This window comes from Trachypithecus francoisi, unplaced genomic scaffold (assembly GCF_009764315.1).
Source record: "Trachypithecus francoisi isolate TF-2019V2 unplaced genomic scaffold, Tfra_2.0 Lachesis_group0, whole genome shotgun sequence".
NCBI classification, from domain to species: domain Eukaryota; kingdom Metazoa; phylum Chordata; class Mammalia; order Primates; family Cercopithecidae; genus Trachypithecus; species Trachypithecus francoisi.
In genome coordinates, this window is record NW_022681453.1 from 89,464,037 (window position 1) to 89,481,717 (window position 17,681).

The 17,681-nt window shown below is 41.4% G+C and overlaps 1 protein-coding gene across 1 annotated transcript in view; it reads right to left on the minus strand.

Annotated features, from left to right (window-relative positions):
* LOC117083604 (collagen alpha-1(VIII) chain) overlaps positions 1 to 17,681 on the minus strand; it is a 554,637-nt gene that overhangs the window by 370,082 nt on the left and 166,874 nt on the right. Inside the window, exon 3 of the mRNA XM_033211492.1 lies at positions 12,655 to 12,973. Within this exon, the coding sequence (XP_033067383.1) occupies positions 12,655 to 12,718 (64 nt within the window). The 5' untranslated portion in view covers positions 12,719 to 12,973. The remainder of the gene's footprint in view (positions 1 to 12,654; positions 12,974 to 17,681) is intronic.

The window sequence follows — 17,681 nt, forward strand, 5'->3', positions numbered from 1 at the left end:
TGACAGGACAATTAAAATCACAATTTAAGGTCTAAAACTATGATTTCTTTATGACCAGGAGGGAAAAAACAAAGTGATAATTCTTAGTTACAAGGAGGAAAAGCATAACAAAAGTGAGTAACAGCCGAATACGTCCTTTGTGTAGAATACCTGACAATCACCGGTGTAGTGAGCATACCTTACTGACACTTGGTCTCCTATCCCATTTTTCCAGTATGTTTCCCCTTCTATATAAACCAGTCCTCAGAATCATATTGCTAGGCTTGTAAAACTAACAAAAATTTTAGATTGGTATTGTTGCTTTCAATAGCAATAAGGGCATATCTGAATCGAAGGTCAGTAACATTGAGATCTTTTAGGGAGATATGAATCAATGTTCCAGGTGCTCGAAAAAATACACAATTTATCATCTCATAGGACATTGTTTATTCATATCTCTTCCCTGAATAAACACTATAGAAAATCAGTTGATTCAACAAAAGCTTGGGGTTAGGAGACTCAAATTCCAATCCTAGATTTTCATTCTTGTGACACTGAGCTTTGCATTCATCAGTCTAAGCCTTGAGTTTCCATATGTAAAACGGGAAAGTGAAATAATTCCTCAGGTCCCTTCCAGTTCCGATAAGCTATGAACATGCCCAACTATTGAGACAAAATGTTGAATTCTATAAGGTCAGACACAGTCCCCTGGCAAAAAGCTAAAGTAATTCTTTTCATCACACTGAAAACTCTCTCATTGAATTGAGAGAAAGGTGAGCCTGTAATTCAGTGTGGACAGAGAAATACAGGACATTTTAAGACAAGGCATGTTTGACACAAAAGGCTGTTCAAAAAAACATTTCAAAAAGCTTCAAGCGAGGGGGGAAAAAAAACCAATGGAATGACACTAAATATTTTTTGTGATCCTTCACTAAAAACTGGAAGCATGCTTCCAATCTAGAAGACTCCCTGTTTATAGAGAGTCATTAGAAGGCATTGAGTCATAATGATCAAAAGAAGTATGGAAAGGTGAAGTGTTTTCAGTTGTATTCAAAGTCTCAGTTCGATAGCCCAATTTCTACACGACTCTTTTGTTCTTTCACATTATCATGGAGTGCAAATGTACCAGAACAAAATCAGTGTTTGTGGAGAAACTATTAGATCTCAGACAGCTGGAGTCAGGATGTTTCATTTTCTGTAAATGAAATTAATTTTGTAAGTGCTTTGAACTTTTTGAGCTGTATTGGCAACATGTTGTGTAGAAAGCAGTGTTTTCTCAGGAGTGGTCCTGACTCCAGGGACTGCATCACGCTTTAGCTCTAGAGGTTGAGAAGTTGAAGACTCCCAGAGACCTCTGGTCATTTTGATATGTGGTAATTGAGGTGGCGTGGGACGGTGGTTGGATTCAGGGCTGCTTACTCCCTCGGGGACTCAGCTGTGGAATGCTTGGCCAAGGCAAGCATTGATGTAGTAGATGGAAGCATTGATGATGGAAGCATAACCCCGGAAGAAATCCTCATGGTTAAGGACTGCTTTAGCCAGGTGTCCTGGGTTGGAGCCAGCAGAGCAAGAGCAAAGGAACTGCCATTCCCCATACTTATCTAACTAAGTCCGCCTCATTGCACTAATGCCACTGTACAAACACCCCCAGGCCCCTGCAATTTCAAGGAGGAGGAGGAGCTAGAGGCCTGGGCAGCATTGAGAGGGATGATGGGCGCATTGAGAGGGATGATGGGCACATTGAGAGGGATGATGGGCAGCACTGAGAGGGATGATGGGCAGCAGTCCCAGCAGGCAAGTGGCAGATGGCAGTAGGGGAAAGTCAAATTAATTAAAAGCCTGAAGTGGAAAAGTCTAAGTGAAAGGAAAGCAGGAAGAGAATAGTAGAAGGGGATGGACTGCAAAAGAAGGTGAAGACTGGGCATGATGGCTCACACCAGTAACCCCAGCACTTTGGGAGGCTGAGGTGAGAGGACTGCTTGAGGCCAGGAGCTCAAGACCAGTCTTGGCAAGACTTTGTCTCTCCAAAAAGAAAGAAAAAGCCAGGTGTGGTGGTGCACACCTGTAGTCCTAGCTACTTAGGAGGCAAAAGCAAGAGGACTGTTTGGGCCCACAAGTCCGAGGCTCCAGTGAGCATGATCACACCACTGCACTCCAGTCTGACTGACAGAGCAACATCTTGTTTGTAAAAAAAAAAAAAAAAAAAAAATGGTGGGGTGAAGCTCTAACATAAAAAAAAATTGTATGTACAGAGTGTTTAGTACTGTGCCTGACATACAGCAGGTATTTGATAAATCTTGAGTGAATAGAGAATGAGTAAATGATGAAGAGAAGGTCATTCAGTCAAGACATTTTCTCACTTGAGAAAATACGCTAAGAGATAGCAATGGTGTATGACAGGATTAGGAAAAGTAGTTATGCCCAGGTGACATTCAACATTGGTAATTATGCTAATAGAAAAAAACCCATTGGAATCCCTATAGTGAAAACCAAACAGGTTGAAAAGAAGCATAAACAGGAAAAACAACATGCACTAACAATAGTCCCAGAAAAACAAAATATCTTGGGAAAATTTTTACTCTGAAGAGAAGCACAAAACATGTTGTATATTGAAGATTTCAAAATTGTTTTCTCCCATGTCAGGAGACTCCCTAAAGTACATTTTTATCCAAGCTGGCCTAAGTTTAAGAGGAAGCACAAAAAGAGGGACAAGATAATATACAAACTACTAAAAAATTTGGGTGGAAGCCAGGCACGGTGGCTCACGCCTGTAATTCCAGCACTTTGGGAAAGAGAGACAAGATAGTATACAAACTACTAAAAAATTTGGGTGGAAGCCAGGCATGGTGGCTCACGCCTGTAATTCCAGCACTTTGGGAGGCCAAGGCGGGTGGATCACCTGAGATTGGGAGTTTGAGACCAGCTCAACCAACACAGAGAAACCTCGTATCTACTAAAAATGCAAAATTAGCCGGGCATGGTGGCACATGCCTCTAATCCCAGCTACTCGGGAGGCTGAAGCAGGAAAATCTGCTTGAACCCAGGAGGCGGAGGTTGCAGGGAGCCGAGATCACGCCATTGCACTCCAGCCTGGGCAACAAGAGCAAAACTCCATCCCCTAAAAAAGAAAATTGGGTAGAAAAATGTCGACACTTCCATGGGAACCAGCAGAAACTCACCTTTCAGTGGTAATGCAGTTCTAATCCCATTAAGACATAAGTCTTTAAAATAAAGTTATATTGGACAGGTGTGGTGACTCACACCTGTAATCCCAGCACTTTGGGAGGCCAAGGTGGGCAGATCACATGAGGCCAGGAGTTTAAGGCCAATTTGGTCAACATGGTAAAACTCCATCTCTATTAAAAAACACAAAAATTAGCTGGGCTTGGTGGTGCATGACTGTAATCCCAGCTACTCGGGAGGCTGAGGCATGAGAATCACTTGAGTCTGGGAGGTGGAGGGTGCAGTGGGCCAAGATCACGCCACTGCACTCTAGCCTTGGTGACAGGGTGAGACTCTGTCTCAAAATAATAATAATAAATAAAGTTATATTTTAACAAAAGGATTAACAACCAACAACCATGCTTATTTCAAGCAATATGTAATAATAATATAATAAAAATGCAAATACAACTAAAAAGTGAGAATACTATTTGGAGTTCAAAACAGTAATGTCTGACCTATATGTAACACAACTGAAACATAAAGAATCTTGCCTCCTGAGCATCCTGTTTCCGCAAAAGTGTGGCCTCTGACGAACAATGAAAATAGAAGCTGACCTAATAATTCTAGAGTGATTTCACTTGATGAAATGTTTTAAAGCAGATAAAAATCCAAGTGAGACAAAGCAGATAAAAATCCAAGTGAGTGAAAACAAATCCAATTTGTAACAAAATGTCAACAACCCGATACTTTCAGGTTGAAGTATTTTCCTGGTCCTTCACTTATTTACCTTCAAGGTTTCTGAACTAATCTTGAGATTTTTTAGAATCAAATATCTGATTTTAACAGACATGTGACTGGTCTAATACATGGCTGATAATTACTAAGTAACAGAGTAACACGATTCTTTCTGGATTTGTTTCAAATGTCTTCTCCTGAAGACAGGTGACATACAATTCAGGATGTGACTGAGTTTGGGGCAGGGTTTGCAAACTGTGGTTCACAGGCCAAATTTAACTCACTGTGAATGTTGAAAAACAATCAAAATAACACTATTTTGTGATGTGAAAATTACATAAAATTCAAATGTTGTTGTCCATAAATAAAGTTTTACTGGAACACAGCCATACTCATTCGTTTACATATTTATTTTCTATGACTGCTTTTACACTGCAACAGCAGAGTTATGACAGTGATGACTGGGCCTGCAAAACCTAAAATATTTATTATCTGGATTTATATGAAAAAAGTTTGCTGACCTCTGGTCTAGTATGAACTAGAACAAGGAACTCAGAAATAAGAATTTAAGAGCTTGATCAACTAATTTTTATAAGCAATATTAGCCAAAAAATCAATTAAGAACTCTATGAAATCTTATAAAAATGGGGAAACTATATTTCAAGCTGTGATATATTTAGTAAAATGTATAATTCTATGAATGCATCTGAAGTGTTCAACTAAAGAACATCAGATCAACAACAGATAAAAGATTTGTGCCAGGCCGGGCTCTGTGGCTCACACCTGTAATCCTAGCAATTTGGGAGGCTGAGGCAGGCGAATCATGAGGACAGGAGATCGAGACCATCCTGCCTAACACAGGGAAACCCCCTCTCTACTAAAAATAAAAAAATTAGCCAGGCGTGGTGGTACACGCCTGTAGTCCCAGCTACTTGGGAGGCTGAAGCAGGAGAATCGCTTGAACCCAGAAGGCAGAGGTTGCAGTGTGCCAAGATCACGCCACTGCACTCCAGCCTGGGGGACAAGAGCAAAACTCTGTCTCAAAAAAAAAAAAAAAAAAAAAAAAAAAAAAGATTTGTGCCACAAAATAACATATTATTATTGAATCTGAGGGAGGAAATGGAAGTTATGTATAGGCCTTCCATATTTATCAGTAGTATTTTTCAAGAGATTCATGGACATTTAGCAAAATTACAGCAGGAACTACCTGACATGCAATTTAGGGAAATATGTATAAATCTCCACCTTTAAATGTTCATAATTGTTGTCAAGAACCACTCATTTAATCATTTGCAAGAATTGCAGAAATTATATGCAGTAAATTAAACCAGACCATGAAGGTTATCTAAGGGTCCATCTGTTACAGCCTTCAAGTGTAGAACAATGACAAATAACAGTCATTTTTCTCCCTCTTCTTTCTTCTTTCTTTCCCCTTGCCTTTTAAATTCATCTTGCCCCTGTGTTTTGCCCTTGAATATCTGTCAATACTATCTGCATTTCGACTGAACCACATCAATGTGTAAATCCTATAATATAAGCTGATTGTGTTTTTCCCTCTAATTCTGGTACAGTGTCTAAAACAAGGCTAAGCGAGCTTGACAAATGATTTTGAAAACAACATGCCCAGAAGTCGATCCTCTGTTGTGTGTTATTAACATCTCCTATAAATATTCCAAGTCTGAATTTTATATGTAGAGACAATGCCTTACAACATCTACAATGCATGACTGTCTATATGTAAAACTAATACTGTAAAGGTTTAACTTCAGTGTGAAAAAAGAAAAAACACAAAACAAAAAAAACCCTGGGTATTTGGGTTTAAAGAAAAGATCCAAGGTGCTCCCCTACTCCATTTCCAGAAGGAATTCAGCATGGATAAAGCAATATAATTTGAAGAATATACCATAAAATGATATTACAACGAAAATATTTACAAAGCTCATTTCAGCAATCTCAAAAAGAGTAAGCACATAAATTCTAGGTGACAAAAGCTGTCACCAGTAAAAATTACAGGCTTATTTACAAAGAGTCTGTTATCCTCTTTCCAAAGGTAATTTATATAATTAAATCCAAATATGGTTACAATAAAATGTTAGTAAGACACAGTTTTACAAGGACTACTAATGCAATTTTGAAAAGAGAAAAGTGGCATTTGCCAAATCTGTCAAAAGCCTGGACAGGAGTTTGACAACTCTGCTAGCAGATCGAGGTCCTTCTGACAAAGATCTCCTAGGTTGAGGTCTTCAAGGTGTGACTATGAAATATTAAGAACTAATTAGTTAACTAACACATACTTAATGAGTGCCTACTCTGTACCCAGATACTACTCTAGGCCCTGAAGCTAAAGCAAACAAGACAAACAAAATACCCACTCACACGGAGCTCTTACAGTCTAGTGCTGGGAAAAAGTAATAATTTAACAAGGAAAAATAATAGTTGGTGCTAAGGGCTCTGCTGAGGATTACAATAACATAATAATTTAATAGACATCGTGATAATGTAATAGAGCACCTAGTTACTCTAGACTGCCTGATCAGGAAGTGCCGCTCTGAGTAGGTGATGTTTGAACTGAGTACTTAATGTTAAGACAGAGCCAGCTCGCCAGGTCTGGTGGCTCATGCCTGTAATTCCAGCACTTTGGGAGGCCGAGGCGGGCAGATCAAGAGGTCAGAAGTTTGAGACCAGCCTGGCCAACGTGGTGAAACCACGTCTCTACTAAATATACAAAAATTAGCTGGGCGTGGTGGCAGGCGCCTGTAATCCCAGCTACTTGGAAGGCTGAGGCAGGAGAATCGTTTGAACCCAGGAGCTGAGATCACGCCATTGCACTCCAGCCTGGGCGACAGGGCGAGACTCCATTTCAAAAAAAAAAAAAAAGAAAAGAAAAAGAAAGTCAGCCAATCAGAAGGACAGGATAGAAAGGAAAAGAAACAGCTAATGCAAAGGGCTAAGACAGAATGAGTGTGGCCTACTGAGGAACAGAATGAAGGCTGGTGTGGGTGGGACAGCATAAACTACAGGGGAGTAAACAGTAGAAGACCTGGTGGCCACCAGCCATGGTAAGTAATCTGAATTTCATTCTATGTGCCAGGGAAAAAGCTATTGGAGGGTTTAAGCAGGAGAATGGCCTGATTTCTTTTAAAAAGACCTTTAGCTAGTGAGTGAGGGACAAGGTAGAAACTCTGAGCCCTGTTAGAAGCTTACTGCAGTGGCTAAGGCAACGTATACTCCAATGGAGGCAGAGAGAAGAAAAATGCAAAGAAAGATTCAGGATATGTTTTGGAGGTAGTGACAACAGGACTTGATGGATGAGATATAGGGGTGAAAAAATAAACAAATAAATCAGGATACTGCTAGGCCTTTGTGAAATTGGGTAGTTGGTGGTTTAATTTATGGAGACAGGAAAGTCTGGAGAAAAAGCAGGTTTGGAGAGTAATTCAGTAGCTGGGTCTTGTTTACATTTGACATCCCTATTAAATAAAGATTTAAAGAAGACAGCCATATATATTAAGCGAGCTCCAGGATCAGGTTTGAGTTACTGGCAGAAATGGTTCTCAAAGCCCAAATGGAAAAGCTGCTTATTTGTAGCTCCAAGTAACCAGTGTTCTTTAAAAGAGTAAACTTTGGAAGACTAATAGACACAATTTGATAATGATATATAAACAAAAGAGTATCTAAATTATGAGTCTCTTTAAACCGACAACAGATTATTTCTTTTTTTTTTTTTTTTTGAGACGGAGTCTGGCTCTGTTACCCAGGCTGGAGTGCAGTGGCTGGGTCTCAGCTCACTGCAAGCTCCGCCTCCCGGGTTCCCACCATTCTCTTGCCTCAGCCTCCCGAGTAGCTGGGACTACAGGCGCCCGCCACCTCGCCCGGCTAGTTTTTTGTATTTTTTTAGTAGAGACGGGGTTTCACCGTGTTAGCAAGGATGGTCTCGATCTCCTGACCTCGTGATCCTCCCGTCTCGGCCTCCCAAAGTGCTGGGATTACAGGCTTGAGCCACCGCGCCCGGCCAGATTATTTCTTTAGAGATGAGATTCTTACCACTGATAATTAGAATGCGAAATAGAAGCACACGGGCTCTGGTTTCAGACTGCCTGCATATGAATCACAGCTCCCCCATTTACCAATTAAATAGAGAGTATTGGGTAAAGTCAATTAAATAGTATTAGGTAAATCACTTAATTTCTCAGTGTCTCAACTTCCTCATCAGTAAAGATAACAACAGTAACTACTCCTGGTGTACTTACGAAGATTAAATTAACTAGAACGTGTAAAACAATGAAAACAGTATCTGGCAGGTAGTAAGTGCTCAACAAATGCCAGCTGGTATTATTATTGTTGTTGTTATTATTATTATTATTATTATTATTATTTTGAGACAGAGTTTTGCTGTCATTGCCTAGGCTGGAGTGCAGTGGCACGATCTCGTCTCACTGCAACCTCCGCCTCCTGGGTTCAAGCAATTCTCCTGCCTCAGCCTCCTGAGTAAGTGGGATTACAGGCGCGTGCCACCAAGCCCAGCTAATTTTTTGTATTTTTAGTAGAGACAGGGTTTCATCACGTTGGCCAGGCTTGTCTCCAACTCCTGACCTCAGTTGATCCACCTGCCTCGGCCTCTCAAAGTGTAGGGATTACAGGCGTGAGCCACTGTGCCCGGCTGCAAGCTGGTATTATCACCTGTAGTCTCCTGGCACTGTACACAGAAGTGTCTTAACACTTCAGTTTTCTAGTTAGACGCTTGGGAAAAGATGGCAACAAAGATTCACAATGAGTTGGGGAAGCATATGAAACACCCTCCTTAAAAGACATGGAGGCTCAATGTTACAGACTGCTAAGAACATGCTCTTTAAAAACAAGCTATCTGTATGCCAGTTATTCCTAAATCTGCATCTCAGCCTGGATCTGGCCCTGGAGCTCCAGACTCACATACTTAGCTGCCTACTGGGTACTCGACTTGGTAATTTAATAGGTATATCACTGAAATAAAAAGGGAAAGCAATCAGTATTCTCTTCATCTTCTGTAAGCAGATGATCAAGTAACATTTTCTTTTTTCTTTTCTTTTCTTTTTTTTTTTTTTGAGACAGAGTCTCACTCTGCAGCACAGGCGGGAGTGCAGTGGTGTGATCTTGGCTTGCTGCAAGCTCCGCCTCCTGGGTTCAAGTGATTCTCCTGCCTCAGCCTCCTGAGTAGCTGGGACTACAAGTGCCTACTACCACACCTGGCTAATTTTTGTCTTTTTAGTAGAGACAGGTTTTCTCCATATTGGTCAGGTTGGTCTCAAATTCCTGGACTCAGGTGATCTGCCCACCTCAGCCTCCCAAAGTGCTGGGATGACAGGCCCTCAAGTGACTTTTTGAAGTGCAGAATCTCTCGGCTGTCTTCCATAAGTCACAAAATCCATGCTATAATTGACATTCTCTCAGTTTTCACCTTCACACTGAGAAAGTACCCAGACTGGTCAACTACATTAAAATCTCAGGCATTATATCTACTCATTTCAGCATTAATATTTTCAAATTATTATTCTACTGAATGTATTACTTACTATAAGTCACTTCAAACAGTTTCTGAAGGTTTATAGGGAATAAGGAAATAAATCAAATATTCGATGCCATTAGATGATTCCTGGGGTCTTATGCCTAAGGCATCCTGGGCTGCACACTCAGCACTGCAACTCCCAGCTGCCTTATGTTGGGTCATGACTCCAATTGCCACCAGTGGAGTGACTAGACATCCCCTAAGGACCAGGAGAGTCCCTGCAAAATTCTAAATTCATAGCCTTCCACTCACAAAAGTTTCTAGATTGGATGAGAAATTATATGTCTACCTACATACTCTGTAGCAGGTAACATGCATATACACGCACATTTATTCTGCTAACATCCACCAAATATCAATTAAGTGCCAGGACCCATGGTGAGCTCCAGTGCAATGCAGGACTCTAGCACAAAAATGACAGGTTTTAAAGAGCCATAAAAACTTTGTGTTACATACCACATCTAAGAAGACAAGAGAACAGCCAAAAAATAATACAGTTCCTTAGACAGACAACAAACAGACAGCTACATTAGATGTTATAAACCATGTATAACCAACAAGTATTTGTAAGTGACTGAAATGTTCCACTGCCTTGCTACCATGGATGTGAAGTGGGAACACGTGATAGCGAAAGATTTTTTTTTTACAGGCAGGTAGCATAATCCACAATAGGAATAAAAGCCCCAATACAACTATCTTTCCTTTCTCTGATTTAACATATTATTTCTCCTTCGACTTTCGAAACAAAACATAATTCACATATTTTAGGCTGAAATAACAACTGAATACATATGACATCCCTGTCAAATAACTTAAGACTTCAAGAAGGCAGACAGGTAAGTAAGCCTTGTGCTCTAGGATCAAGGCTAGATCCCATCAGCATAAGAAGAATCAGGAAATCTGAAATGGTTCAGCTGCGATTTCTTTTGAATTAGAAATAGTGTACAGATTACAGTTAGGCAAATTGCCAGTGAATAATCAGGGGGATTTCAAACAAATGCATATACTTACTTTGCTTAGGAGCAGCAAACAAAGCAAAGGCCTCTGATAAATTTAATGTCAGCAATTTTCAAAGCTTAGTCTTGGCCGGGTGCGGTGGTTCACACCTGTAACCCCAGCACTCTGGGAGGCCAATGCGGGCAGATCACTTCAGGTCAGGAGTTCGAGACCAGCCTGGCCAAAATGGTGAAACCCCGTCTCTACTAAAAACACAAAAATTAGCCAGGCATGATGGCAGACTCTTGTAATCCCAGCTACTCGGGGGCTGAGGCAGGAGAACTGTGTGAACCCGGGAGGTGGAGGTTGCAGTGAGCTGAGATCGCGCCATTGCACTCCAACCTGGGGGACAAGAGCGAGACTTTGTCTCAAAAAATAAAAAGCTTAGTCTTATGGCTAGAAGGGATTTAAGAAGTAGAGTAATCTTAGGCACTCCAACACATTGTCTTCACGGGAATTCTGGCAACTTAGATGAAGGAGGCTGTAGCAATTTAAAGTTTTACTAGATTCAGTGTTTAAAACTGTTGGTTGGTAAAACCCTAAAAAAGATGCTCTTTAAGGGCTCTTTACAGATTATGATACAAAGGCCCAGAGAAGTCACATAGTAGTAGTGGGAAAAGCATGACTTTAAAAATCAATCACACTTAACTCTTCCCAGACCTCTTCTTCAATGTGTGTTCCTAAGAACACGACTTAATTTTTTTCTGTTTCTCCACCTATACAAATGAAGAGAATACTTACCTTTTAGGGATGTTATGAAGGCTAAATCAATTCATATTTATGAAGACATTTGTCACATAATAGATACTCAATACATGTTGATTGCCTTTCTTCCAAGGGATGAATAACTTGAAAGTTACACAGCTAGTGAGGACTAGAACCAAGAATTGAGATTCCCTTTACCACTCAAACAGAATTCAACTATTTCTTAAATGGCCACTATTTGTCTTCAGTCATATCATAAAATAGAGCTTTTTAACACCTGAGTTGGGAGGGGTAGTTATTAAAGTAAATGTGGAACACCACAGGGCTGCAAAAGAGTCAGGAAGTTTAATCAGGGAAATATTGTATTGGCTACCTTTCTAAAAATGACATCTGCTTAGTTTGTAACTGAAGGCTTGACCTTCCGGAAACAATGCAACAACTAAAGTTGGTTATTTTTAATGGATATTTCACAACTAGTATTTCAAGACTGTTTGCAGCAAACAGGTATCAAGTGTCTAACATGTGCAGAGTCCTGTGGATGACAGAAGTATGAATCCAACTTTGGACCTGTCTTCTCTTGTAGAGCAGAGAGACAGACCTTGAGGAGTGATAAAAACCAACCCACCAACCAATAATTGCATGGTAGGTGTGATGGAACTTAAAAAGTTCAAGGCCAGCCTGACATGGGGGGTTACTTAATGCTACTCTACTTGGGGATAAAATGCCCAGTGCATCAGGAGTTGGTAAACATAGCAAAGCATAGCAGAAACTATTCAAATTGTGTTAATTGAATTCTAGTATTGTTTCTCAAAGGAGTTAGCTTTGTGAACTTGTCAAGTTACTTGACATCTTTAGGTTATGTTTCTCATCTGTAAAATAAGTGAGTTCAAAGGATGATCTCTATTTAAGGCTCCTTCCAGTTCTAATATTCCAAATTACATGATAATGATCATGACCACAAGAAATACAGTGACTTATATTTACCGCACATCTATTATATGTCAAGCACCGTGCTAAAGCGCATTACTGTACTATCTTTACTTAATCTTCACAACTTTATGAAGCGGACATTATTATCATCATTATTTTACACATGAGAAAAAGGAGGCTAAACAGTATCAGAATACTGCAGTCGTGATTTGAATGAAAGCAGTCTGAAGCAGTAACCCTTGCTTCTGACCTCAGTCTGAAGGGCAACCCTGAATTGAAGCAGTTCATGGGTCACCCTTACCCATCACACAAAGTTGCTTCTCGTCACAAAAACTGTCTTATCCATTCTCAAAAAATAATGAAAAGAGAAAGCTTGGGAAAGGATCCTTCCTGGCTAGCAGACAGATCTGAGTTAACGTCACGTTGTCTGTTTCACGTGTTAAAAAGTCCCTTGCACCACTGTCCCCGAGATGCTTGCGCACTCCCATGGCTGTGCGCGCCCCTGTCGGGCTGACACCGCGACCGCCAGAAGCGATCAGGGCTGAGGCGCACAGAAGGGCTCCGGGAGAGGCCCCGTAGGAGCGCGGGCACAGAGTGGGTACCTGGGCTGCTGTCTGCTCCAGTTGGCTGGTTCTCCCACCACTCGTCTCCGAGATCGTCTGCCATCTCAGCTCAGGACTCGACGTGGGCTGAACACCGCGGGGAGGCGGCCAGCTGCAGAGTATCACGCTGTCTCAAAGCCAGTTCTGTCGGCGTAGCTACACGCGGAGCCCGGGCTAGACACTGTCGCCTCCGCCCTGCGGCGATGACGTCACATCTCCGCCCCGCCTCTCCGGCAGCTACTTCCAGATCCCTCGCAGTTTCCACACAGGCGCCGACAGGCAGAAGCAGTTTGGAAACGCAAAATAAATCTCCCCAAAGCTTAAAGACAAAAAGGAACATAAGACGAAAGGAATTGTCATCTTTTTGAAAAATGTATTCAAAAAATTTTTGTTTAGGTGTTGTGTTTCCCGATAAGATTGTGTCGAAAGTGTGAGACGCGATGCGAAGACGATTTTTCTCCGCTCAGTTTCAAAGAACTTGGGCCGCGGGAGAAGAGACAAACACGTGCGTGTGTTTTCGCTTGTGCGTCAGTGTTTCAGAGTTTATGTGTTTGTACACTTTGCTCTTAGAAAACATGCACAAGGATCCATGACCATGAATGTCTGGCCTTTGTAGTAAATGTAGTTCTGCTATTTATGCAATATGAGTAAAGAAAATGTAATTGGTCTGGAAAGGCTCGCCCACAGTAAGACGCAAGTGGCCAAAGACCTGAAAGTTGTTTTGCCCATACTCCCTCGGTTGTGTATGCCACCCCCTGTTTGGGAAACGAAGTAATAAGGGAGTCCATTGCTTCGTAACTCTAGGTAAGAGACCAACAGTTAGTTCCTCTTGTCCTATTCCCAACGTGAAGTGGCAGGGAGGGACTAGGAAAACGCGCTGGGCATCAAGTGTTGGGGCTACCTGTGAAGTAATTGTGGACGGTATTTTTCAGGACGTCAAACACAGAGGTAAAAATTATACAAAATGTATTGAAAGTACGCAACGTGCCTGGTACTATGCATGGAATAGTAAGATGAGTCCATTCAGATGTCACCCTACAGTAGTGGAAGTGTAATGTGTAAGAATAAAGGGCTAGACTTCTAATAGGATACATCCTTAGAAATGACAAGACAGGGAAACTTAATCTGATGAGGACGGGATTAGCCATATGTGGAAAATTAACCTGTGTGCACCCAACTCATAGGTGTTTTATAAATGCATTGCTGCCTAGACTTTGTCAGCACACTCTAAATGCCCCAAAAGGGAAGATATTATGTATAAATATGGCAAATGTAAAGTAATCCATAAAGATCAAAAGCAATGTGACTTTTGTGAAGAAATGTAGATGACAGGAGATTTGCGTGATTAATAGATTATTGAAAAAGAAAGGTAAGAAATGCCAGTGTGGAGGAGGAAGTGCTATGGCCAATAAATATGAAAATATGTTCAGTCTGATTATTAATCTGGGAAATACAAAAAACACCACAGCGAGACAGTTTTTCAGGCAATAAATCACAAAATTAAGAAGTGTGGGCCGGGTGTGGGGGCTCACGCCTGTAATTCCAACACTTGGGGAGGCCAAGGCGGGTGGATCACCTGAGGTCGGGAGTTCCAGACCAGCCTGGCCAAAATGGCGAAACCCATCTCTACTGAAAATACAAAAATTAGCCGGGCGTGGTGGCGGGCGCCTGTAATCCCAGCTATTTGAGAGGCTGAGAGAGGAGAATCGCTTAAACCCAAGAAGTGGAGGTTGCAGTGAGCCGAGATGGTGCCATTGCACTCCAGCCTGGCTGACAAAAGCGAAACTCCATCTCAAAAAAAAAAAAAAAAAAAAAAAAAAAGTCTGGCAATACTAAATTATGGAACGTTTATGCATCAATGGGCACTGATGCCTGTTTAGTACCATGAACTATGAATGGTCTTACATTACATTCCACTTCGCCTCAGCCTCCCGAGTAGCTGGGACTACAGGCACGTGCCACCATGCTTGGTTATTTTGTTGTTCTTTTTGTGTTTTTGTGGAGACGGTGTTTCATTTTGCTGCCCAGGCTGGTCTTAAACACCTGGCTTCAAGCAGTCCTCCCACTCCAGCCTCCCAAAGTGTTGGTATTAGAGGCCTAAGCCACTGTGTTCAGCCATTTTTTACATTTTTAAAGCATTGTAAGAAACAGAACAAAACAACCAAGAAAAAGAAAAAGGTAAAGAAACATATGCAGCAGAGACTGTAGCCCTCATATATGTACTATTTATTATTTATTCCCTCATGCATTTGCTCTAACTTTACAGAAATAAGTTTACTGACCCCAGATTATATTGCATAGCCAACCTAAGTTGTAGCATTCATTTCTGTTCTATTTGTTATTAGTGAATTGGTTGTTAGTGAATAGGCATCCTGGTTTATAAATCAGTGTATTGTAAAACCATACTCTCCAGTATCTGATCATATCATCTAACACAGGGAAGCTCAGGCTGGAATAACTATTAGGTCTTTTTCTGCTCCCTCTTACTGTTCAGTATCTGAATGAGTATTATTTGAGTTTAAAGGAGGAAGCATTCATTTCCCAGTGGGGTGAACTGGAAGGTAGCACTTGACCATGAATGTCTGTGGGCAAAAATGGATAGGGTAAATAATAGTTCCTTGGCAGAAAGATTGGAATGTTGCTTTGAATAACTTATTAAACTTTATTGGGCCTTTCTTTGTGAGTCTGTAAAATAAAGGGAAGAGATTTCATGATTCCTGTGGTCTCTTCCAACTCCACGTCTTGATCTTGAGTATCAGACCAAGAACTCTGGATTTTTATCATTGTTATTAGAGGCAAAGGACATTCTGGAAGTGTTGTTTTAGGAAAGCTAAATTGGTATTACTGTGCAGGATGGATAATGGATTTGAGCAGAGCTTCCCACCTGGCATGGGTGGGCCGGAGACCAACCCTGCAGCCTTTGGAGGAATCAGTGACCTTGGAGCAGTTGCCTCAGGTTGAGGGGACCATCATCTTCGCTCTAGTGTTGTACAAATATCACCATTTTCTATGGATGCCATGATGTGAAAGGTTGGCAAGAACTGAATTAGTAAGAGAGCGGTAAAGTTTGAAGGCTGTTTTGCGAATGTTCACCATGCAATGAAAAGGTCTTAATCAGTACAGAGGTTCTTAGTCAATAAGCCCAGCCTATAAGTGTACTTCATAACGTATTCAAACTTTTGCATCATGTAAACGATAATGGTAGTAACAATAACAACAATAGCATGTTCTAGGTACCTCTCTATGCCTTTTATATTGTAATTCATCTAATCATAACTCTATGAGATACTGTGCTGGGACTAGGGTGAGGCAAGCAGAGGCCTAGGACACCAGATTTAAGGAGGCAGTCACTCTCAGGCTGACACTGACACCAACCTGAGAATGCTTGTCTTACTTGAGTCCTGATGCTGGTCCCTTTACTGAAGGCCACAGCTCTAGTTCAGCAGCTCTCCTCAATTCTTTCTTCTGAGTCTAGTAACTACTTACTGCCTTTGCCTCTTCAGACTTAGGAGTGGTAACTGCTCCCTACCATTACTAGTCCCGGGGTTCTACACCATGTTTCATTTCCCTAACCTTACCTCATGTTCAGAAATACTCCTCTTACTAAATTCTTTTTAGTTTTCCAACTTAAATGGGTCATCTTTTGCATGGTAGGACCCCAACTGATAAAATCACTGCCTACTTAGGATTCCCCTCAAAGCAGAGCCTGTGACAAAGGCTTGGGTGCAAGTAGTTTATTTGGGAGGTGATCCCTGGATGCAGGAATAAAGGCAGAGAGAATGAGACAAGGAAGGAGGATTGATATTAAACTGGTTTTGATATAGACAATAGCTGGCTCTTTATCCTGTTGGAGACCCTCTGAAAAAAATAGGATATACCCCAGAATTAGCCTCACAAAGTGATACAGGAGTTAAGAAGAAATTACTTAGACAGATAGTAAGGGTATGGGAGTCCTCAGTAAGGCTTTTCTTTTTAGTGAAAAGCAGCCCCAAATCATTTTCTAACAAAGAGCAGCCTGCAGGCTGGGAGCTTGCACGAATTAATGCTGGCAGGAACTAAGGATTAGACATGTTCAAATGGCGCCTCTATCTTCCCTTCTCTACCAGCCACGTGTACTGCAAGGAGCAGACAAGATGGCACTGATCAACTGGAAATCCCATTTGCATAATAAGATTAGGGTGGAGTGACCGGCCTTCCCCGTGTGCTATGTAAACATTATAGCTGGTCAAACCAATCTATGAGCCCTATGTAAATCAGACACTGCCTCCTCAAACTGGACTAGAAAATTCGGCACATTTGCCACCAGCCAGTCTTTTCCGCTGGGAGACCCCTTTCTCTATATAAAGAAGAGACCTCTTTCTGTTCTCTTCTGCCTGTTAAACATATGCTCCTAAACTCCTCATGTGTGCCCAGGTCCTAAATTTTTCTGGTGCACATCAATGAACTCCAGGGTATACACCCCAGACAACATAGCATCTTCAAAAGGACAGAAGGCTAGGACACTTATCCACTGACTGTCATCCACCATTGAGTGAGGGTTGTTGCCAGGGATATGAATTGGCAGATATTCCCAGGCTGTTGGAGAAAGCCCTGAGGCAGAAGAGTAGAGTGGTCACACCTCAGCTCACTTGAGGTGGGATGATGACAGTGTGCCCAGAGCTTTCCTCCGTGGCTGAGCCAATTTCAAAGTGAGCAAAGGGGCATAAAAAGCATCTGCTCTAGGGTTTATACCGTTTTTCTTTCCATTTTGCAGATGGTGAAACTAAGGCACAGAGAATTAAGTAACTTGCTGAGTTACTAGTAAGTGATTTCCCGTCTGCCCCATGACCTTCATAGCACTCTCAATGTGGTCTGTGTCACCAAAATGACCCACACTCACTGGACTAGGGTAACAATAGTATAGAAAAAAAGGAAGAGCCAAAGTGAGGAGCATTACCACCAATTTGTGTTAATGTTTTGGAAATAGGATGGTGAGGAAAACATGTCAAAAAAATCTATAGGTTCAAATCTTAAAAACTAAAAAAAAA